General features: G+C 42.9%; 1 protein-coding gene across 3 annotated transcripts in view; it reads right to left on the bottom strand.

Annotated features, from left to right (window-relative positions):
* The window catches only part of LOC121287464 (serine/threonine-protein kinase 3/4), a 132,294-nt gene that overhangs the window by 54,623 nt on the left and 52,618 nt on the right, over positions 1 to 25,053 (bottom strand). The window contains exon 10 of one of the 3 annotated variants that reach the window (XM_041205374.1): positions 2,632 to 2,720. The exons of the other annotated variants lie outside the window; for them this stretch is intronic. Within the exon in view, the coding sequence (XP_041061308.1) occupies positions 2,671 to 2,720 (50 nt within the window). The 3' untranslated portion in view covers positions 2,632 to 2,670. The remainder of the gene's footprint in view (positions 1 to 2,631; positions 2,721 to 25,053) is intronic. 3 annotated transcript variants of the gene reach the window in all.

The raw sequence follows: 25,053 nt of genomic DNA on the forward strand, positions 1-25,053 counted from the left end.
ACTTTGGTACTGTGCCTTGCAATGTCTCATCAAATTTACAATATGGAGCTTTTGTTTTTCATTTAACAATTGTAGATTGGAAAATCTATTTACAAATATTTCACTGGGGGTCATGAAACTAAAACAATGCATTAGCTTCATGTTTCATGACAGCAGCTGCTTTATCTCCGAAAATAAAAAAAAACTATCACCTCAAAAGGAAATTTCAAAACAGAAAACATTAAGGCACTGTCGTTATTTGCTATATGTCCCCTTTCCTAAAGTTTAAACCAATATATACACATTCCTTAAGTCATGCGCAACTTGCCACCAGATTTCAACAGCATCTTTCATACAAACACATAGGAGCAGGAGAAGGCCACTCAGCCCGTCGAGCCAGCTCCACCATTTGATAAGATCGAGGCTGATCTGACTTCAACTCCATATTCCTGTCTTCCCCCTATAATCTTTGACTCCCTTTTTAGTCAAGAATCTACCCACCTCTGCTTTAAAAATATCCATCGACCCTGCCTCCACCGCTCTCTGGGGAAGAGAGTTCCAAACATTCACGACCCTCAGAAAAAAATTCTCCTCATCCGTGTCTTAAATGGGAGACCCTCTTATTTTTAAACTGTGTCCCCTCATTCTAGATTCTCCCACAAGAGGAAACATCCTTTCCACATTCACCCTGTTACGTCCCCCTCAGGATTTTATATGTTTCAATAAGATCACCTCTCAATCTTCTAAACTCCGATGGATACAGGCCCAGCCCGTCCAACCTATCCTCGTAAGATACATACCCCACCCGCACCACCCCCCCCACCCCCATCCAAGGTATCAGTCAAGTGAACCTTCACTGAACTGCTTCTAAAGCACTTATATCCTTCCTTGCTAACTGAGGCGTTCAAGAAGGCACTGGGTGATTATTTAAATAGAAACAATGTGCAAGGTTATGGGGAAAAGGCAGGAGATTGGCACTAAGTTAGAATGCTCAGAGAGCCTGTACAGACACTATGGGCTGAATGGCCTCCTCCTACACTGTAACAATTCTGGAGATTCCTAAAAAAGGCCAAAACCATACACGGTACTCTAGATGTGACCGACCCCTCCAACATTGAAAAAGGCTAGAGCAACATCATGGCAATACCATCATCTGCACTTTCCACACCAACAAGACTTGGACATGAACTATACACAATTCTGGTCTCCATACTACAATAATGAAATGGAGACACTGGGGAAGATGGGGGGTGTGGTGGGGGAACGATAAGTGCGGTATCAGAATTCAGGGGTTATACCTATCAGGAAGGCCTAAACTGGCTGAGGCTCTCTACTCCAGAAAAGAGAATGCTGAATGGAGACCTGATGGGTCTTTAGAAATTTGAAAGAATGAAATAGGATAGCTGTAGAGAAGATGTCTCCACTCATGGCAGTGGCAATAGTCCATAAATATAAGATAGTCACTAATAAATCCAATAAGAAATTCAGGAAAAATTTCTTTACCTAGAGAGGTGAGAATGTAGACCTCGCTACCACAGGGACCAGCTGAGATCACTAGCTTAAATGCATTTAAGGGGAAGCTGGATAAACAAGGGAGGAAGGATTAGAAGGCTCTGCTGATAGACTTAAGAAAGATGCAAGGAGGCCTGTGTGGAGCATAAACACAAGTATGGATTAGATGGGCCATATGGCCTGTTTTTCCGTGTTGTAAATTCTAAGTAAATGCAATTGCATGTCTATCCCATTGTCAGAGTATCATCACCACAATAGATGGCTATAATTAAATGAGAATGCCCATCACCACTGTTATGCCCATGTAGTTATGATTGCGGATTTACGTGTAAGAGAAAACTGTACTTTTTAAAAACCAGAAGAAATAAGGACAATTTAAATGGAGTTTAGGGGCAGGTAACCTGCTTTTGTGTTTTCTGTACAGATGCAGGGACAGACTCATGTCTGGGTATGTCTCTGGCTAGTCACTTAAAATGCGAGTGACCTTACCAGGTGCTGATGACAGTCTCTCTCCATTTCAATTAAAGAGACTCACAATAACAATAACTAATAGACATGCAGACCTCGAGGAGATGCGAACAACTTTGGCTGGAAAAGCCAGAAACCTGCCGTTGAATGAAGTGAAACACTGGAGTTCATAGCAAGAAGCTTCCAAACTCCGCTATTTTCAGTGAACAAGAGAGAACCCTCAGGACTACAAGGTTTCCAGCTACCATCTTGAGAATTGAAAGTTAAATTGACTTCCGGACTCTTAGAAATCTAAGTGCATGTTACATCTTTTATAATCATCTCTTCGCGTGCGTGCGTGTGACAGAAAGCCTTTCTTGTGTCTGTTCTCAAAAGTCACAGCACTCAGGGGGTTTAAAACACATCTTGTAACAGTTAGTAAAGAGGAAGAGAAAAGGGGAACCACTCAACCATCCCTCCCCTGTCCGTGAAACCACCTTCTCAGGAGAACTAGGGATAAGTAATCAACACAGCTTTGCCAATATTGCATCATTCTGAGAATTACAATAAAATGCCTCATTGACCTACTAGTGGATGAGAGCTATAACCTCAATAAAGCATTTAATCAAGTTCCATATATCAGGCTTTTAAGAGTTAAAGCTCACATAACTAGTCACAGATTAACCAGCTTACTCTTGTGGTCTATGTCATCTGAACCCTTTGGGAACTTCTTCAGCTCTCCGACCTTCTATTATCTGTTGTTTTGCTTTCTTTCAGCCATTCTGCAATAACGTTTCAATATTATAAAATCAGTGGTCGGTTAATGCTGCTGCAAGATGTATCCACTCTCAGCACTCTGTCTCCAACAAAGCTTGATGGTGCATCAGCTCTTCATCACTCGCAAAACTAGAAAAAATGGTTTTATCATCATAAAACGCTATGGAGCTGTGATGTCTTATTGATTTGCATAAAGTAACGGTCTGACCAAATAAAAAGCGGTTAATAGCGTAAAAAACTTGCATTTATACAGCATCATTCAAGACATCAAGGTGTCCCAAGAAACTTTACAGCCAATTAAGTATTTTTAAAGTATTGCTGAAAAAAGAGACATGTTGAAGCGTTTTGTCTTGCACTTACCACGACACTTTGCAAAAATACCAATATAAGGCAAAGCGCCGTTTTATATTGTATGAGAAGTAAGCGCTAATTGGTTGGCAAGTGAACTCTGATTGATAGGGGCATTGCGATGGAGAATGCACCAGTGATGGTGACTGATTTCCTGATGACTGCAAGATGAAAAGCTTCGACAGGTCTCTTTTTTCAGCTTTTTTCAAGTTCTGTACTACCAAACGATTACTTTTGAAGTGTTGACACTGTTGTAATATAAGAAACATGGCAGCCAGTTTGCTCACAGCAATGTGATAATGGCTAATGGTGGTGTTGGTTGAAGGATAAATAACCGTCAGGACACCAACCCAATGATCTCCACTATTGATCCAGATTTTGAATCCCTTCAGTTTAGAGTTCACAAGTTCTGGAAATAAAAAGCAAATGTCACTAAGAGTGACCATGGAAGGAAAGGAAACCTGCAGTCCTTGCCAAGCCTGGTCTATATGTGCTTGCAGTCAATTGTGCAAATTGGCTGCTGGGTTTCTCACATCACAACAGTGACTGCACTTCAAAAGATTAATTGACTGTAAAGCACTTTGGGACTTCCTGAGGTTGTGAAAGGTGACAGATAAATGCACGTTCACTCTTTCTTCTTACCAGTCCCACACTAACGTTGCTGAATCTGAAGTGACCCAGCAACCCACTCAGTTGTATCAAAACTGCAAGTGCAGGGATTCAAGGAAGAGGCCCCTCAATACCTCTGAGCTACCAGGAATGGACAATAAATACCAGCTTTGCTAGCGATGCCCACATTCTGAAGAATTGATACATAGAAGTGTTATCAGAACCTTTATAACTTTCCCATTAAATCTTTATAGAAAGAAATAGTTCAAGCTGCAATCAGGCTTGGAATAAAAAAACAAGCGGCTCCTTATGTACAGTATCTTTAAAAAATATTCAGGACTGTGGGGTAGATGAGGCCTTTCAAATGTCAACAATAATTACATTTGAGATTCCAAATGATGGAACTGTACACTGAATCTTCATGCAGCAATTATGAAATCTGAAAGTATCTTAAATTATGTAAACCCAACATGAAAATTTGACTTCTATGGCAAGCCGTCTTGTACTGAACAGCGTTATTCAGTCATACGTTACAGAACAGGATGTCTACCAATCCCTTTTTAACATATTGATTAGTTGTCACACCAATATGATGAATGAAGGTGTTTAATTTCAATAACCATTTCCCTTATGGCAAAGGTTTAAATTTGGATATAAATCTTTATGATCATTACCCTGCATAGCTGCCTGGAGAAACTAGAGTTCCCTTACGTCTGGAAACTAAAATTTCTGGCACAAGCACAATGGGCTGAATGGTCTCCTTTTATACGTTATCATTCCATGATCTGGTTCCACACATCAAGGTGTTTAAAATAATTATTGTTTCATTTAGTAGAAAAGGCAAAACAATCTGTTTACCTTGGTCCTCCCGAACTCAACGAAAGACTGAGTCAGAATTTTGTGGGCTTGGGTCCAATTCCAGAGGCTCCATCCTTCTCCTTAGCAACAGCCAGAGGTTGAATAAGATTGTTCACAATCTTGGTTTGTATCTGACCTGGAAATGAGCTCCTGCCCACATATCCACGCCATCACTAAGTCCATCTCCTTCCACCTCCATAACTTCGCCCTGCCTCAGCTCATATGCTCCAACCCTTGTTCATGGCCATAAACCTCTAGATTTGACTATTCCAAAGTACTCCAGGTTGACCTCCCACATCCCATCCTCCGTAAAGTTGGATCCATTCAAAACTCTGCTGCCTGTATCCTAACTTGCCTGAAGTCCCGTTCACCTATCACCCCCATGCCTGCTGAGTTATATTTGGTTCTTGGTAGAGCAACGTCCTGATTTCTTTAATAAATCCCCATCCTCGTTTCCAAATCCTTCTGTGACTTCGCCCTCCATGTCACTGTAACCTCTTCCAGCCTTACAACCCTCCAACATCTGGGCTCCTCTAATTCTGGCCTATTGAGCATCATTAATTTTCATTGCTCCACCGCTGATGGCCATGCCTACAGCTGGTGAGGCCCGGGGTTCTCAAATTCCCTCCATAAACCTTTCCTTCCTTCTTTAAGGTGCTCCCTGTCAGCCATGGCTTAGTGGTGGCACTCTCACCTCCGAGTCAGAAGATTGTGGCCTCAAATCCCACTGCAGCACTTGAGCACAAAATCAGGGTTGACACTCCAGTACAGTACCGATGGAGTGCTGCACTGTTGGGTGTGCCATCTTTTCTATGAGACATTAAACCAAGGCCTTGTCTACCCTCTCAGGTGGATGTACAAGATTCCCTGATACAATTTCAAAGAACAACAGGGGAATTCTCCCTGGTGTCTTGGCCAATATTTATTTCTCAACCAATATCACAAAAACAAGATAAAAGCAAAATACTGCGGATGCTGGAAATCTGAAACAAAAACAAAAATTGATGGAAAAACTCAGTAGGTCTGACAGCATCTGTGGAAAGGATGACAGAGTTAACGTTTCGAGTCCGTATGACTCTTCATCAGAACTAAAGAGGAGTAAGAAATGTGGTGAAATATAAGCTGTTTAATGGGGGTGGGACAGGTAGAGCTGGATAGGGGGCCAGTGACAGGTGGAGGCAAAGGAGAGATTGCCAAAGATGTCACAAACAAAAGGACAAAGGGGTGTTGATGGTGGTGATATAGTTAAAGGATGTGCTAATGGTGACATTAAGGGTAAAAAGCAGGGTGAACAAGTGATAGATGGTCCTGGTGGGGTGGGGTGGGGGGAAGGGATCAAAATAGACTAAAGGGTGGAGATAAAACAATGGATGGAAATAAATTTTAAAAATTATATTAGAAATAGGTGGGAAAAGAAAATATATATATAAAAAAATAATAATTATTAGAAAAATGGGGATCAAAAAAGGGGGTGAGGATGGAGGAGAGAGTACATGATCTGAAGTGGTTGAACTTAGTGTTGCGTCCGGAAGGCTGTAAAGTGCCTAGTCGGAAGATGAGGTGCTGTTTCTCCAGTTTGCATTGAGCTTCACTGGAACATTGCAGCAGGCCAAGGACGGACATGTGAGTATGAGAGCAGGGTGGTGTGTTGAAATGGCAAGCGACAGGAAGGTCTGGAACATGCTTGCGGACAGACCGAAGGTGTTCTGCAAAGCGGTCACCCAGTCTGCGTTTGAAACCTTAAAAAACAGATTATCTGGTCATTATCACATTGCTGTCTCATGGGAGTTTGCTTTGTGCAAATTAGCTGCCCTGTTTCCTACATTATAACAGTGGCTACACTTCAAAAGTACTGTTATTTGTAAAGCACTTTGGCACATCCTGTGGTTGTGAAAGGTGTTAAATAAATGCAAGCTTCCTTCCCCTTAAAACCCACCTCTTTTATCAAGCTTTTAAGCATCTGCCCTAATATCTCAATGTGTCAAATTTTGTTTGACAAGGTGGGATGTTCTATCAAAATAAAAGTGTTGTATAAATGCAAACTGCTGAGTATAAAATCTAGGCTAACACTTCATTGCACTACTGGAAAACAAAGCTCTGAAGTAAGAAGCTACCTTGCATAACTTCATTGGAGCTTGACTTCTCTTGAAATAAGCTGCTCAGGAAAATCACAAGCATCACATATAATGAATTGCTCTGAAGTGGAGAACAGGGAAATGCAAAAACTCTTTTGCACACAAAGACCATACAAAGGGAAATGAAAAACCAGTTAATCCAGTACTGGTTGAACACTCTTCACTTGTTTTTTTATATTAAGACACATTTTTAAAATAAAGGAGTGATCTACACAAACATCTGACACAAAGCTATCAAATAATTGCTTTTTTCTTCCTGCATTAAGCATCGCCCCAGTTTTTGACAGGTGTATGTATGTGATTTAACAGTGCAAGGGACGCTGCTAGCACCAGTACAAAGAAAACCCTCAAAAAGCAGAGATACTGAATCTTCCACACATAAACACAGTAGCATCAATGACTAACAACTTCAGTGGCGCTCACCTCAAACTAGTTGATATTTTTAATAAATGTGTTCATCCGTCATCACCGCTAACTGCAATTAAACCTCTTCAAAGAAAGTAAATTGGGCCATTTGTGCTTTAAAAAGAAAATCGCAACACAATTACTCTGTGATATCATAGCAGCAACAATGCAATGTCGATAAATGTTTTAAGGATAAAAGGGTTTCAAAATTGAAATTCTCTGATGGAAATGCCATGTGTAGTAAATAACTGAGAGGGTAGTATCTTCAGTCACAGAGAGCACCCTAATTTCTATCCCTTTAAGAAAAGGATTAACCATCTTGAAAATAGACTTCTGGCTTAGCTTGAGTTTCTCTCCTTCATGAAGCATTAGAAGCTAATTAACATTTTTTTTTACACAAGCACTACAGCATCTGAAGCACTTGAGAGCCGTGGAAATTAAAGAACAAACTCAAATCTCATGTTTGAATAATTTCTGCTCTTACAGCACATTACTTCAGTCAAACACCCTAAGATTCTTCTAAGAGGGGTCGATCAGACACAAGCAGAATGAGGCGATTGAAGGCATGGTCAAATAGATCGGTATGGATCATTAAATTCAGTTTTGACCTAATTTCACTAATTTATGTTTTTGAATTTAAATTACCAGTATTCTGCATACACAAAGCATCCACACTTAAGCCAAGCATTGAGTTTGCATCTGCTGCAATGTAACACCAGATCCATGTGAAACCAAGTTTCCTAAATACTGCAGTGAATCAACTGAACTTGTAGTGGTCATGTCACTGAACAAGCAATCCAGAGAAAGTGAATTCAAACCTCACGAAGAGAATTTGACCAAGGTGATGTCAGATTTTAATTAAAAACCCACTGGTTTACTGACATCCTTTGGGGGAGGAAACCCACTTTACTTCCCCGGTCCAGCCTATAGGCTTGACTCCGAATGTTCCCTGAAATGGTTAAGCAATCCACTCATGCTGTATGAAACCACGACAGCAAATAAGGAGTTCAAAAAGACTCTCCAACAGCTGCTCAAATACCAGCCTTGCCAGCGACATTCGCATCCTGAGACTGAATTTAAAAAATAAAAACCCTGAAACATATGAATTAAGGGGTTTAATGTCAGGAGCAGTCACTCCTCTAATTATAAATTAGCTGCCAGGGTGCAGAGCTCTTTGCATAACTGTGCATCTCAGCCCGCAGATATTACTCTTGGGTTTTTAGGCGGAAGGTAACTAGCCCAATTGGAGCTCATTAATGTACAGCCTTCACAATTCCAAGGACAGTGTTTCAAAAGGTCCTGTTAGTGGGGAAAATCTCACACATGTCAATCTTTAAAAAGGAGGCGCCTCCACTGAACCTTACAGATTATTAGTGTGACATTGTAAAATGCATCATCTATTCAGCTCCAAATGCTCTCCCAAGGGCAAACTTGGAAGAACAAATTCTATCAAAAGAAAGAACCTGCATTTGCATAGGTGACCTCGGGATATCCCAAACCGCCTCACAGCCAATAAATTATTTTGAAGTGCAGTCACTGTTCAATGCAGGAAAATGTCCAGACAGCAATGTGCCACTAGCAGCAACAAGTTAATTGACCAGGTAATGTATTTTTCCTTGGTGGCATTAGTTGAGGGTTAGAAATGGTGGCCAGGATACAATAATGACATGGAATCTTTTATGTCCACCTGAGGGGGAAATAGGACATTGATTTAGTACGTCATCCGAGAAATTATACCTCCAACAGTAGAGCACTCCCTCAGTATTGCATGGGTGTGCCAGCTGGATTATGTGGCTCAGAGGTGAGAATGCTACCCCTGAACCAAGATTGATGCATTATAATTGTAATGCTGACTGTTCATTTCCAGGGCAAAGCAGTCCTCTTGATTAGCACATCATCCACCATCTTCAACATTCACTCCTTCCACTACCGATGCACAGTGGCAGCAGTGTGTACCATATAAAGATGCACTGCAGTAACTCATCAACCTTTACCACCTAGAAGGACAAGGACAGCAGATGCGTGAGAACACCACCACCTGCAAATTCTGCTTCGAGCCACAAACCATCCTGACTTGGAACTATGTCATCGTTTCTTCACTGTCACTGGGTCAAAATCTTGGAAATCCCTTCCTAACAGCACTGCAGGCATAAGTACATCACAGAGACTGCAGCTGTTCAAGAGGGCTGCTAAACACCACAAGCTTCACAAGGGGAATCAGGGTGAGCAATAAATGCTGGCCTAACCAGCGACCCCCACACCCTGTGAGCAATTCAAAAAAAGTATTCACAGATTCCTGATTTTCTTTTCTCACTTGCTCATGCAAGAATGAATTTCAAACTTAGTGCATTATGCAACATGATGAATATTGTGATCATCTTGTAGCTCAGTGGGTAGCACTCTTGTCTCTGAGTCAGAAGGTCATGAGTTTAAGCCCCACTCCAGGCACTTGAGCAGAAAATCCAGGCTGACACTTCAGTGCAGTACACTGAGGGAGTGCTGGACTGTTGAAGGCGCTGTCTTTTGGATGAGACATAAAATCAAGGCCTCATCAGAGATCCCATGGCACTATTTCAAAGAAGTAGGTAGACAACCAGAGGGTGAAGAGTGAATGGGACTTGAAACATAGGGAAGAGAATTTAATGGCAAGTGGAAGATGAGACCAGCTGGTTGGGGGGGGGGTGTCCTGGAATATCACAGAATCACAGAGTGCTGAAGAGGCCCATCGAGTCTGCACCGACATGTGAGAAACACCTGACCTACCTACTTAACCCCATTTACCAGCACTTGGCCCATAGCCTTGAATGTTATGATGTGCCAAGTGCTCATCCAGGCACTTTTTAAAAGGATGTGAGGCAACCCACCTCCACCACCCTCCCAGGCAGCGCATTCCAGGCCATCACCTGGACATAAGTTTTTCCTCACATCCCCCCTAAACCTCCTGCCCCTCACCTTCATAATCTTGTACACCTCGATCAGGTCGCCCCTCAGTCTTCTCTGCTCCAACGAAAACAACCCAAGTCTATCCGAGCTCTCTTCATAACTTAAATGTTTCATCCCAGGCAACATCCTCGTGAAAGTCCTCTGCAACTCCTCCAGTGCAATCACATCCTTCCTATAATGTGCCGACCAGAACTGCACACAGTACTCCAGCTGTGACCTCACCAAGGTTCTATACAACTGCGACATGACCTCCCCACTTTTGTAATCTATGTCTCAATTGATAAAGGCAAGTGTCCCATATGCCTTTTTCATCACCCCACTAACATACCCTTCTGCCTTCAGAGATCTATAGACACACACGCCAAGGTCCCTTTGTTCCTCAGAACTTCCTAGTGTCATGCCGTTCATTGAATACTTCCTTGTCAAATTACTCCTTCTGAAGTTTATCACCTCACACTTTTCAGGGTTAAATTCCATCTGCCCATTTTACCATCCCTTCTATATCTTCCTGTAGCCCAAGGCATTCAACCTCACTGTTAGCCATCCGGCCAATCTTTGTCTCAACTGCAAGCTTACTAATCCTACCCCCCACATAGTCATCTATTTCGTTTATATAAATGACAAATAATAGGGGACTAAGCAGAGATCCCTGTGGTACGCCACTGGACACTGGTTTCCAGTCACTAAAGCATCTTTCTGTCATCACCCTCTGCCTCCTACAACTAAGCCAATTTTGAACCCATCTTATCAAGTTACCCTGTATCCCATGTGCATTTGTCTTCTTTATAAGTCTCCCATGTGGGGCCTTGTCAAAGGCTTCGCTGAAATCCAAATAAACTACATCAACTACACTACCCTCATCTACACACCTGGTCACCTCCTCAAAACATTCAATCAAATGTGTCAGGCATGGCCTCCCTCTGACAAAGCCATGCTGACTATCCCTGATCAAACCTTGCCTCTCCAAGTGAAGATAGATTCTCTCCTTCAGAATTTTCTCCAACAGTTTCCCTACTACTGATGTGAGACTCACTGGACTATCTCTACAACCCTTCTTAAATAGCAGAACCACATTAGCTGATCTCCAGTCCTCTGGCACTTCCCCTGTGGCTAGAGAGGAATTAAAAATTTGGGTCAGAGCCCCTGCGATCTCCTCCCTTGCCTCCCTCAGCAGTCCGGGACACAAATCCTCTGGACCTCGAGATTTGTCCACTTTTAAGCCTGCCAACACCTCCAATACCTTGTCACTCCCTATATCAATTTGCTTAAGAACCTTGCAGTCTCTCTCCCTGAGTTCGATACCTTCATCCTCATTCTCTTGGGTGAAGACGGATGTGTAGTACTCATTCAACACTCTAGCAATGTCCTCTGGCTCCACACATAGATTACCCCCTTGGTCCCTTATGGGCCCTACTCTTTCCCTGGTTATCCTCTTCCCATTGAAATACTTATAGAATATCTTGGGATTTTCCCTACTTTTACCAGCCACAGCTTTCTCATATCCCCTCTTTGCTCTCCTAATTGCTTTCTTAAGCTCCACCCTGCACTTCCTGTACTCCACTAATGCCTCCGCTGATTTGCTTCCCTCGTACCTGCTGAAAGCCTCTCTTTTCCTTCCCATCGTAACCTGAATATCCCTGGTCATCCATGGTTCTCTGGGCTTGTTAGTCCTTCCTATCACCCTAGCGGGAACATGTTGAGCCTGTACCCTCCATTTCCTTTATGAATGCCCCCCACTGCTCCTCTATAGATTTCCCCACAAGTAGTTGGTCCCAGTCTACCTTGGCCAGATCCTGCCTTATTTTACTAAAATCCACTCTCCACCAATCCAAAACATTTTTTTGCAACTTGTCTATTTCTTTGTCCATAACAAACTTAAACTGTACCATGTTGTGGTCGCTATCACTAAAGTGCTCCCCCACCACCCCCTCAGCCACCTGTCTGGCTTCATTCCCCAGAATTAGGTCCAGCAATGCGCCGTCCCTTGTTGGATCCTCGACACATTGACCTAAAAAGTTCTCCTGTACACATTTCAAGAAATCCACTCCATCCAAGCCCTTAACACTATGTCTATCCCAATTAATGTTGGGAAAGTTGAAATCACCTAATATAATTACCCTATTGTCATTTTTTTTTACACACCTCCTCAAATTGTGCACATATTTGCTCCTCAATTTCCCGCTGACTAGTCAAGTTGGGGATCACCATAACAAACGCTTATGCAGGATACTGAAATGTCCATTGTTGAACTGTTGGGAAAAGTAGTGAACTTCACTGGCCAAGAAAATAGACAACTGTACAGATGACAAAACAAAAACAGAATTACCTAGAAAAACTCAGCAGGTCTGGCAGCATCGGCGGAGAAGAAAAGAGTTGACATTTCGAGTCCTCATGACCCTTCGACAGAACTTGAGTGAATCCAAGAAAGGGGTGAAATATAAGCTGGTTTAAGGTGTGTGTGTGTGTGTGTGTGTGTGTGTGTGTGTGTGTGTGTGTGTGTGTGTGGGGGGGAGTGGGGGGGCACGCGTTGGGTAGGGGAAGAGAAGTGGAGGGGGTTGGTGTGGGGTTGTAGGGACAAACAAGCAGTGATAGATAGAAGCAGATCATCAACAGATGTCACAGACAACAGAACAAAAGAACACATAGGTGTTAAAGTTGGTGATATTATCTAAACGAATGTGCTACTTAAGAATGGATGGTAGGGCACTCAAGGTATAGCTCTAGTGGGGGTGGGGGGAGCATAAAAGATTTAAAAATATTTAAAAATAATGGTACAGATGAATTAAGTTCAATAGCTATGTTGGCCAACAGAAGAAGAAAAGATCTATTCTTCTTTCCTGAGCTATTCCTGACACACTCTCCTTCTGCTGCTATCAACAGCTTAATTCATTCTCAAAGAACAAAGATGCTGCTTCAGTTGATAAAGAAGCTTTCTCCAATAATCACTGTAAATATTCAGGTTTTTCTTAAGATGTTTGTGCACCATTTGGTGAAGTTTGGATTGCCTTTAGATTAATGAGTTCATATCATGATTATATTGTGCTCTATGGAACATGACAAAACACATTATAATTGGCCTACAAACAGCTATTCCAAAAAAGCTAGATAGAGAATGATTTCCATGGAGTGTCTGAAGCTGAAAATTGGTCCCCGTTGGATGCCTTTGGAATAACACAAATATCTATACTTGGTACAAAACTGTGACAGAGAGATAATCTTGTTCATTAATGACCTTCATTAAGTGAGTGCCTATGCTTGTTACAACATCTGCAAAATACTAATTACAGGCTCATGAAGAACTGCAGATTGTGCAGATGAAAGTAGCATTTTTATATATTTCCAAATTAGCAAGTCACTGAACTAGCTAATCTGTTTTTAAAAAAATGACTCCCTACTGCAGCCTCAAGAGGCACATGCAGGAAAGATTGGGGATAAAAGGTTTGCATTTATATAGCTCCTTAACCCCTAGCAACATCTCTTAAAGATCTCCCGCATTTTACATGCATTCAATTACTTCAAAATGAATGACAATTGAAGGTGAACATAGAAACATAGGAATAGGCTATTCATTAAGTCGCAGCTGTGGCTCAGATGCTAACATTCTTCCTTTTGAATACAAAGGTTGTGGGTTCAAGTCCCATTCCAAGGCTTGAGCACGGCAATCGAGGCCGGTACTCCAGTGCAGTACCGAGGGAACACTGTGCACTGTCCTCTTATGGATGAGACATTATACCAAAGTTTGTCATCTCAAGCGAACTTAAAAGATTCCATGGCAGTCTTTTGAAAAGCAACGGAGTTATCTCTGGTTCTTTTTGTTTCTTTACTATACCCATCATCACTCCCTTTGGCATTTGCACCAAGGTGGTGGTGGTGGTGGGCCGCCTCCTTTTTGACTATAGCTAAGTGCCTTGCTCGGCCATTTCAGAGGGCTGTTAGGAGTCAACCACGTTGCTGTGGGTCTAGGAGTGATCTGCCCAAGGGTAGGCCCTCTGCTCATCTCTCCGCACCTCACAATCTTACGCTTTCCTTTTCAGTCTCTTGTAGAAGCCTCCTATTTTCAATTTCAATGAGAAAAACTCGGGAAAGGAGTACATGAAGTAGTTTGCTGTTGAAGTCCACATACATGCTTAAAAGAAGCACTGGTCCTCAAGTTTTGGGTAATCTATGACTCCCAAACCTTAAAACTTACAAATTAGTGTCAGGAGTGGAATTGCAGAGGTCAAGAATTCATGTGATTTTGAGGTAGTTTACCAAGATTCAACAGTATAGATAAGATGCATTGGCTAAATAGATAGGAAAAGCATATGGCCACACCAGGTGAGAGTGGTTTGCTGATCCCAGAGGACAAATGGATGGATTGCGCAGTGTGTGCTGATCTCCTTGGCTTGTGGCAACAGCATTCGGCTCAGTAGCCAAAGTATTAGGAAGCTCTTCCCTTGGAGTTCCTTCATCTGCCCCGGTTCATTTTCGATCTGAAAAAGGCAGCTGCCTGACAAGGACTGCCCCCTGCCCCTCCGAGCATCCACTGATATACCTTATTTCTAGGGGCTGATGGTTCACCCTATATCAATCCCATCCTCGGATGCTTCTAACCAATGAATACAGGACAGGTACCCAAGACGTCAGGGTGTCACTTTGCCCTTTGTCCATCACTTTAGCTTGAGGCCATTTTTTAAGTTTACCTCACGCTGAGGGTCATTTGTTAGCCCTTACCCGATACTTGTATCAGTAAGAAGGTACAAGACACCATCTTATCGGCTTATGAATGTTAACATGAATCAGGACACCTTGACATTTTTAGGGATTGTTGCATTTTTCAAGAGAGAAAGAAAACTATCTACTGCCACATGGCCTCATACTGTCCTTGCTAATTCTATAAGAATTCTATAATATTCTGAAGCGTACCCATTTCTTACAATCGGCACTTCATGATACGTTACACAGAACACACTGGCTTTGATCATTCTGCTTCCCTTTCCAGCAATCTATTACATGACCCCACTCACTCCACTCAAATACCAAGATCCCCTCCAAGCCACTCACTATCCTGACTTGGAAATATATCACTGTTCCTTCACTGTTGCTGGGTCAAAATCATGGAACTCCCTCCCTAACAGCACTGTGTGTGTATCTACACCACATGGACTGCAGCAGTTCATTAAGGCAGCTCAGCACCAACTTCTCAAGGGCAATTAGGGATGGGCAATAAATGCTGGCCTAGCCAGTGAAGCCCACATCCCATGAATGATTTTTTAAAAATTCAACATGAACTGTCCTGTGCACAAGCTTGCTGGCGAACCTCCATACGGACAGTAATTGGAAAACTGAACTACTGGTATGTCTGGTAACTAAACATGCAGCTCCCCAACTCCCCTGATGAACGGCAGCCTACAGGGGCATGTGGTGCTTTGCCTTTGTCACCTTTTGAGGTGGCAACACTACTTCTCTTACTGAAAATCTCTTTGCGGAGTCTCTGCTTCATTCAGAGTCAACAGGTCATGGGCTCAAAGGAGCACGTAGTCGAGGCTGACACCAACTGTAACGCTTAAGGGCTTAACATTATTACAAGGTTCTGTCAGCCTGCTCACCTGAAGTCAAAGATCCCATGACAGTATTCAAGGAGGGTCAAACATTCACCACACAACCACTACTGCAATAAAATGGGTCACATCTCATTTGCTGCTTGTGGGATCTTGTTGTGCATAAATTGATTGTGGCATTTGTCTCCAAAACAAGAGTGACACTTTCACGGCACTTCATTGGTTGTGACATTGAGAATATAAAATGCACCATATAAAAGATAGACAAACTTGCATTCAAATATTGTCTTTCACAACGACCCTATCAGGCCATGCATGCCAAATCCTAACCACTTGTTGCGTAAAGGTTTTTCCTCATGTCGCCTCTGGTTCTTTTGTCAACCAGCCTAAATCTGTGCCCTCTGGTTATTGACCCTTCAAGCCATTGGAAATAGTATTTTTAATTGCATTAAGTAATAATTTTATTTGAGCTGGTAGAGAACGTTTGCTCATTTTAAAACAATATTCGTTCATGGGATGTGAGCATTACCAGAAAGACTAGCATCTACTGTCCTCCCTAATTGTGCTTGAAGGTGCTGGTGAATCGCCTTCTTGAGCCGCTGCAGTCCAACTGATGTAGATACACCTACAGCACTGTTAGGAGGGGAGTTCCAAGATTTCGACCCAGTGATAGAGAAGGGACTGCGATACAGTTCCAAGTCAGGATGGTGTGTGGCTTGGAGGAGAACTTGAATGTGATGGTGTTCCCATGTGTCTGCTGCCCTTGTTCTTTTGGGTGGTAGAGGTCATGAGTTTGGAAGCAGCTGTCAAAAGTGTCTTGGTGAGCTGCTGCAGTGCATCTTGGAAATGGTACACACTACTACCACTGTGCATTAGTGGCTCAGGGAGGAAATGTTTAAGGTGGTGGATCAGGTGCCGATCAAGGGGGCTGCTTCATTCTAGATAGTGTCAAGCTTCTTGAGTGGTTGTTGGAGATACAATTATCTAGACAAGTGGAGAGAATTCCATCATACTCTTCACTTCTGCCTTGTAGATTGTGCCTTGCAGGAGTCAGGAGATGAGTTACTCACCACAGAATTCTCAGACTCCGACGTGCTCTTGTATGATATGGCTCATCCAGTTCAATTTCTGGTCACTGGTAACCCCAGGATGTTGATGGTGGGGGATTCAGTGATGGTAATGCCATTTAAAGTGATTAGATTCTCTTGGAGATGGTCATTGGCTGGCACTTGTGTGAGCACGAATGTTACTTGCTACTTATCAGCCTAAGCCTGAATGTTGTCCGCATCTTGGTGTAGGCACAGTATCTGAGTTGCGAATGGTAATGAACACCCCATAATCATCAGTCAACACTCCCATATCTGGTCTTATGACGGAGGGAAGATATTGACGAAGCAGCTGCAGATGGTTGGATCTAGGACACTACCCTGAGGAACTCCTGCAGCTATTTGCTGCATCTGTTCTGAGCATTAAAGTCAGGTAGAAACATAGAAAATAGAAGTAGGCCATTCGGTCCTTCAAGCCTGCTCCGCCATTCATTATGATCATAGCTGATCATCCAACTCAATAGCCTGCTCCTGCTTTCTCCCCATATCTTTTGATCCCTTTCGCCCCAAGAGCTATACCTAACACCTTCTTGAAAACATACAATGTTTTGGCCTCAACTACTTTCTGTGCTAGCAATATTGGCGACTGTGCAGGAATAACCACCAACCTTAAAGGGCAGATTAAGCAGACAATTCTTTATTTCATCACCTCAAGACCATCAACTAAAAATTAGGATATTTCCAGAGGCTCCTTCAACTCATGTAATTAAGAAACATACATGTGCAAGGGGTAAGCTAGTTTATGCATTATTCTAAAACAGGTAAAGTAATCTGTTCTACAATCAAATTAGTGGCTAGTCAAACTTTTGCCAGTGAGAATGCTAGATTCAGGACTACAACAGCAGTGGAAAAAACAGGAAGATGAATCACAAATCAGGAAGTACACCATGAATCCAAGCTCAGATCTGGAAAGCCTAGACTGCAAGAAGAAGAGACTGAGGAGGCATGAAGCTCGACACAAACTAATCCTGACCTCATGTTCATGCGCTTGCAGCAGAAACAAGAGTGATATTCTTTCAACTTGCACACCCTACTCACCTAAAGGTAGGTTTAATCCTTGGTCTGTGTGAACCCAGCTCAGTTCAGCTAACTCGACACACAGCAGTGACCAAGCCTGGGATCTTACTGAGTTATTAGAAGACTCTTGGGTCAATGCCTGCTGCTGCCAGCATGGACATTGATTACCAGAGTGCTCTGACTATAAACGGGTTACATTAGAGTTAATTCACAGGAAAATAATGCAGACTGTGAATATTGTAACTCTGTTAGCTTTCTGAATATCTGTTATCTCTTGGGCTGTCTGCCAATATTCTCCATTTGGCCACAAGGTGATGTCAAACTAGATTTTTTTCAATAGCTTGCATTCAATATATTTATTAGTCAGGGACCAAAACAAAACTGCAAATGTAGGAAAGAGAAGACGGAAGGATCCTTAAAAATGAGAGCTTTGATAGGGTAATTGTGGAGATATTTCCACATGTGGGAGGGTCAAAAACTAAAGGGACCTAAGATAGTGATTAATAAATTCAACAGGGAATTCAAGAATTCCCAAAGTGTGGGAAACTTGCAATCTGGTGCCCAAGGAGTAAAATCATTTAAGGAGAAGCTTGATAAGCACACGAGGGAGAAAGGATTAGAAGGATATGCGGATAGGATGGGATGAAGAAGGGTAGGCACAGAAACTGTGGCTGATTTCCACCTTCTCCTCTCATTGTTGCCAAATTGTTAGCCTCTATCACAGCCACAAATGTATTGCTGTTGACTCCAGTTTTGGACTTAGCACATTTAACAGGAATTAATCTCAATCCTTTTAGTTTATAAATATGTTATCCTTTCATAGATCCATCATTTCAAAAACAAAAGAAATATACATTTGCCTATAGCAGTCCTACATAGACTATAACCTGGAATGCACTGCCTGAAAGGTCAGTGGAAGCAGATTTAATAGTAACTTTCAAAAGGAAATTGGATACACGCCTGAAAATTAAAAATTTGCAGGGCTATAGAGAAAGAGCCGGGTAAGTGCAACTAATTGGGCAGTTCTGTCAAAGAGCCAGAACAGACACAATGGGCCAAACAACCTCCTTCTGTGCTGTATGATCCTATTCTACAACTTCCACCTTTGAAGCCCTGACGGAGAATGACCTAAACAGCAGGAGACCATGGGATGCATCTCGATTTCAACACTCACAGGTCGTAGGCAGGATAACAAATATGGAGGTTGCAGCATCAGAACAGGAGAGGAAAGTTCAGAGCAGCAGTACACTGATAAAAATTGTTTATGTCAGGGACAGTGAGATTGGAGGCTAGAGGGGGAACGGGGTGAATCTCTTGTCAAATGACAAGCATTTTTCTGCAAGAATCACTTTTTGCATGTTAAAAATGCCAGCTCGTGCTGGTTTAAAAATCAATTAATCGTAGATATGGGACAAGCTCAGGGTTCCCAGTTCATCCTGTGGCTAGCTGAGCACTGGCAGTTTTCCTCAGTCAAAGCTGAAATCCAATGCTCCTGTTACAGATACTAAAGTGGAGTCTTGATCTGCTGCATTATTGATGAAGGGAGTACAGTCAGAATTCTCAATGGAGCAAGTCTGCATTTGATCCCGTTGTTTAAGTAATAGAAAAGCAGGACATTTTTAAAAGGTGCGAAACTTCTAAACGTTGATGTTCAAAGTGTCTTGGGCTTGCTCATCCAAGGAACTCAAAATTAGCATGCAGGTACGGCGCGCAATTCGGAAAACAAAATGGCATGTTGATGTTTATTGCAAGGGGATTGGAGTGCAGGAATAGAGAAATCTTACTGCAATTGTTTAGAGCTTTGGCAAGACCCACACCTGGAATACTGTCCGCAGTTTTGGTCGCCATATTTAAGAAACATGGAGCAGGTACATTGAAAGTCCACTAGATGGGTCCCTGGGATGAAAGGATGAGTAAACTAGGCTTATGTTAGTTTGGAAGAATGAGAGGTGATTTCATTGAAACCTACAAGATTCTGAAGGGGCTAAATGCTGACAGGTTGTTTCCATTGGCTGGGGAATCTAGAACACAAGGGTGCAAGGTCAGAGTTAGGAACCAATCATTTAGGTGTGAGCTGAGGAGAAATCTCATCACTCAAAGGGTTGTAAACCCTTGGAATTCTCTACCCCAGAGGATTGCAGAGCCTCCATCGTTGACTATATTTAAGGCTGTGGTAGACAGGTCTTTTGGTCTCTCAGGGAATCAGAGGATACGGAGAGTGGGTGGGAAGTGTAGTTGAAACCCAAGACCAGCCATGATCGTATTGAATGGCTCCACCATTGAATGGCTTAGCGGGCTGTATGGTCTACCCCTGATATCATCTCGTACTCATGGTAGAACAGCCACTGAGTGAAGTGTTGAGAGAGTTTTGTCCCTTGTGTAATAGCCCAGCTAGGGTCACCAAACCGGAAGACGACAGGAAAACTTTGGAGAAAAATGAATAAAAATGAAGCGTGCACTGTGCAAGAGTCCCATTTAACAAAGTTAACAAAGCAAAATAGAATTGGCTTACTGGGATATGAATGCAATCCAGTTGGACTAGTCTGGTGATCTCCTGGCTGGCCTCCCGCCCCTCCATAAACTTGAGTTCATCCAAATCTCTGTTGTTTGTATCCTAACCTGCAAAACTATTTACTCATCAGCCCTGGGCTTGCCGATCTACATCGTTTTTTGGTCGAGCAACCCCTCAATTTTGTTTTAAATTCTTAACCTTGTTTTCAATTCCATCCATGGCCCCAGTGCTCCCCATGTTTGTAGCCTCCTCCAGCCCCACAACCCACAATGGCCTCTTGTGCATCCCAGTTCATCTTTACACTGATGCTCATCTCTGGAATTTCCTCCCTAAACCTCTCCATCTCTACAACTCTCTTCCTCCTTCAGACCATCCTTGGTCACCTGTTCTAAAGCTCCTTATGTGGCTCAGTGTCAAATTTTGTTGGATAATGCTCCTTGGGAAGTTAAATGCTGGTTGTTGCGGTTAATCTAGATAAGTACAATGAGTTTTATTCAAAGTATTTTCAGCATCTAGGTTTTTTGAGTTTCAATCAGCCATAATACATATTAGAAGGCAACTGCAACTCTCCAAACTAATCAATAATGTCTGAAAGTAATTGCTTTGGAGGATTTGTCTGCATGTTGTATTTACAAATACAGCAGGGTGCATCACAGTTGAACAGCAGATTGACATAAATTAAAGCTATCTTCGATGAACCTTGGGAAACACTTACCTCAGGTTCTCTGCAACACTTCAGGAAAATGAACACAGTCAATGAAACATACTGATTTGTTACTCAAGGTTTGGCAGAGAGCTCGATGCTCATGTCTTGTTCGGTTGGGAATGTTGGGAATGAGAGTGGTGTAGGCCTTAGCACTTCCCCACACAGTGAGCTCATGCCCGGCAGAAGACTGGCATTTCCCGAAGGGGAGAACTGCTTTGAAAGGCAGTAAGAACACGCCAGGCATTGTAGCGCGGTGTTTATTTCACTGTCCTCATATCAAGAGAATGTGATTTCAAACCCCAGAGACAAGTTCCTAGCAGTGACCATCTACAACAAGAGAGAATCTAACCATCGCTCCATCACGTTCAACGGCATTATCATCACTGAATCCCCCACTATCAACATACCATTGACCAGAATCTGAACTGGAGTAGCCATATAAAAACTGTGGCTACAAGAGATCAGAGGTTAGGAATCCTGCAACAAGTAACTCACCTCCTGACTCCCCAAAGCCTGTCCACCATTAACAGGCACAAGTCAGGAGTATCATGGAATACTCCCCACTTGCCTGGATGAGTGCAGTTCCCACAACACTCAAGAAGCTTGACACCATCCAAGACAAAGCAGCCCACCTGATTGGCACCACATCCACAAACATTCATTCCCTCCACCACCGACGCACAGTAGCAGCAGTGTGTCCCATCTACAAGATGCATTGCACCATCTCACCAAGTCTTCTCAGACAGCACCTTCCAAACCGATGACCACTACCATCTAGAAGGACAAGGGCAGCAGATAGATGGGAACATCACCACCTGAAAGTTCCCCTCCAAGTAACTCACCATCCTGACTTGGAAATATTTCACCGTTCCTTCACTGTCGCTAGGTCAAAATCCTGGAACTCCCACTCCCTCCCTAACAGCACTGTGGGTGTACCTACATCAAATGGACTGTAGTGGTTCCACGAAGGCAGCTCACCACCACCACCACCTCAAGGGCAACGAGAGGTGGGCAATAAATGCTGGCCCGGCCAGCAAAGCCCACATCCAGTGAATGAATAAAACTAAATGTGCAGAGTCAGGAAGGCAGACGCTACAAGTTGGATGCAGAGCTGGAAATGTACTGCAGGGATAGACTCGGGCAAATGTCAATGGGTGAGTCTATGCATTTCAAAATCAATGAAACAAAAGATGTAAGGACAGAGGTCGCCCCTTAGGAAAAGTAGGTACTGCATTTAATTATGAGGGCCAGTGATCTCTTGAAATAGTCCTGATCGCTACAGGCGAGTTGAAGAAGAATTTTCCACATTTTCCCTGTGAAACTGTTCTGGGTTTTCAGCCTCTCCCAGGAGCTCATGTGGCTGCTGGGTGGGGTGGAGTGTGTTTGTTATGATATGCAATGTGAGAGAGCTGTGTGGAACAGGCTGAATGGACCCAAGAGTCTTTTCCAGTCCATAATGTGATGGGGAAGCTGTAACGGTCATGATTAATGCAGACAGTATTTGGATTAATTCCAGTCTGTGCAGGATGGACCTGGAGAGGCTGGCGAGGGAACAAAGTGGAGATATCAAGCATGGATATAAGAGATGAGTTACAGCAGTGGATATGAATTAGGAACAGAAACAGGTGATATTAAACAGATGGAAACAAAGCCTCGATAGAAGTGGTCTGAAAGTTAGCTTCAGGAGATGGAAGGAAAAAGTGGGGGGAAAAAAAATCAATAATTTGCTGCAACAGTAGAATTAGTTAATGTAGGGCATTAAGATTCCTTCTCTCTCAAATTTAAGACTGGGCTCCGTTGTTGAGATCTGGCGCCACTGTGTGGTCAAAAATCTTAAATCACGTCTGCACCTTTCACATGAAAAAGTCTTCTTCCACCAAAATGCCTGCTAATGCTCTTTTTACATATTCAGGGAGCAATATAGCACAGAAGGATGCCATTCAGAGCAAAGTGTGCCGGCATTTTGGTGGAAGTAACCAATTAATTCCACGCCACTGCCCCTTCCCTGAGAGCCCTGTAATTTCTTTTCCCCCTTCCAAGTATTGTATTTCCTTACAAAGTGAGTAATATAATACCAGAGCAAAATTAAGGGGCAGAAGCCTTACAATCGCAGTTTTATTTTCCCACACCAGTACTAAATATGTTAACAAGAGTTAGATTTTGACACCTCCTCTGGACCCACCTTTTGTTTTTTTACTTGCCCTGTTACCAGTCCATTTTGCCTTGCACTATCAACCTTTTCATCCTTTAGTCACTCCATTCTTCTTTCCTATCGTCCCATCCAAACCCTGCCACCACCTCCCCACCAAAACTCCCTTTTTCCTGGCCTGTCCTAAGCTTATAAACAGCTAAAGCTCCAACTTCTCTCTCCATTGACCTGAAATATCACTTGATGCTTTCTCCACACATGCTGCCTGATTTGTCAAGGGTTTCTAGCATTGTCTGATTTTATTAATGTTGACTTAATTTTGTGCTCACAAAAAGCATCTGGGGTAAAAACAGCAAATAGTTTTTTTTATGGGATGTGGGGTATTGTTCAGGGGGTATTTAAGAGTCAACCACCTTGCTGTGGGTCTGGAGTCACACATAGGCCTGGTCAGGCAAAGAAAGCAGATTTCCTTCCCTAAAGGACACAAGTGAACCAGATGGGATTTTACGACCATCAGCAGTGGTCATTGTTAGACTTTTAATTCCAGATTTTTACTGAATTAAAACTGGTTAAAGCTGCACTCATGAACTGGTGGGAATCGAACCTGAGTCCCCCTGGGTTTCTGGAATACCGGTGACAATACCACTATGCTAACACCTCTCCCAAATGCTAAGCAGGTCAGGTACCATTCACGAAGAGAGAAACAGAGTTAACATTTCAGGTCGATGAGCTTCCGTCAGAGCAGATTATCGGGATGTAAACTCATGTTGGTCCCCATTCTATGTACTGTCACTGGAGATAAGCACTCGTGCAAAAAAAAACCCCATTTGCTACTATGCAGACAAGAAGCTGAAAGGTACAAGATAGTTAAAATTAGTCCCTGTGCCTATAAAACCACTTTGTCCAAGATCCCCAAGATTGTCCAAGAGTGCCAACATGCAGGCTATGAGTGGCTTTGGTATCTTGGACAGATGGGCAGGGAGGAAACAAAAATATTATGCCGAATTCCCAATACTGACCATTATTAACCCAGTGAATCCTGCTGAGGCATGTATGCACAGTGTCTGGTTATAATAAAGATTAGGCTTAAATAATGACAATTTATCCTATGGTTGAATTTTAAGAAAATTAGAACATGGACACCACTAGCAAGGTTAGCATTTATCACCAATCCCCAATTGCTCTTGAAGGGCTGGTGAGCCTTCTTGAACAACTCCAGTCCATGTAGTGGAAGGTGGTTCCATGATGCTGTTTGGCTTCAGGATTTTCACAAAGCAACAGTGAAGGAACAGTGATATATTTCCAAGTCAGGGTGGTGCGAGAGACTTGGAGGTGATAAGGTCATCAGAAATAGAAACCAGAGCAGGCAGACCTTTGGCCTGCTCCTGCCATTCAGTAAGATCATGGCTGATCTTCTACATCAACCCCACTCTCCCACCCCATTCACTTAACCCACAATTCCCTTAGGGCCACTAAATTCTGGGGTCACAGGTGGCGGTGCTCCCATGCACCTGCTGTGCTTTCCTTCTAGGCGGTAGAAGTCTTGGGTTTGGAAGGTGCTGTCGAAGCAGCCTTGGTGAGTTGCTGCAGTGCATCTCATAGACGGTACACACACTACAGCCATGATGCACCATTGTTAGAGGAAGTGAATGCTTGTGTGGATGGATTGCCTATCAAGTGGGCTGCTGTGTCCTGGAAGGTATTGAGCTTAGAGTCTGTTGAAACTGCACTCATGAAGTAAGTAAAGAGTATTCCATCACACTCCACACTAGTTAGGTAGTGCAGACTAAGTAGGTGATCCACATAAAGTGGTCTGCATCACTTAAGGTCTGGGTTCACTTTTGTGACGAATACCCGCTTGGGTGAGGTCAGGTGAAGATATGATAGAATGGGGCAACAAACTATTTGCCATGGTTTAGCTTAGCACTCTTACCTCTAAGTCAGAAGGTCATGAGTTCAAATTCTATTCCAGAGACATGAGCATAAAACACTAGGCTGATGCTCCAGGCT

This window comes from Carcharodon carcharias, chromosome 14, assembly GCF_017639515.1.
Source record: "Carcharodon carcharias isolate sCarCar2 chromosome 14, sCarCar2.pri, whole genome shotgun sequence".
NCBI classification, from domain to species: Eukaryota; Metazoa; Chordata; class Chondrichthyes; order Lamniformes; family Lamnidae; genus Carcharodon; species Carcharodon carcharias.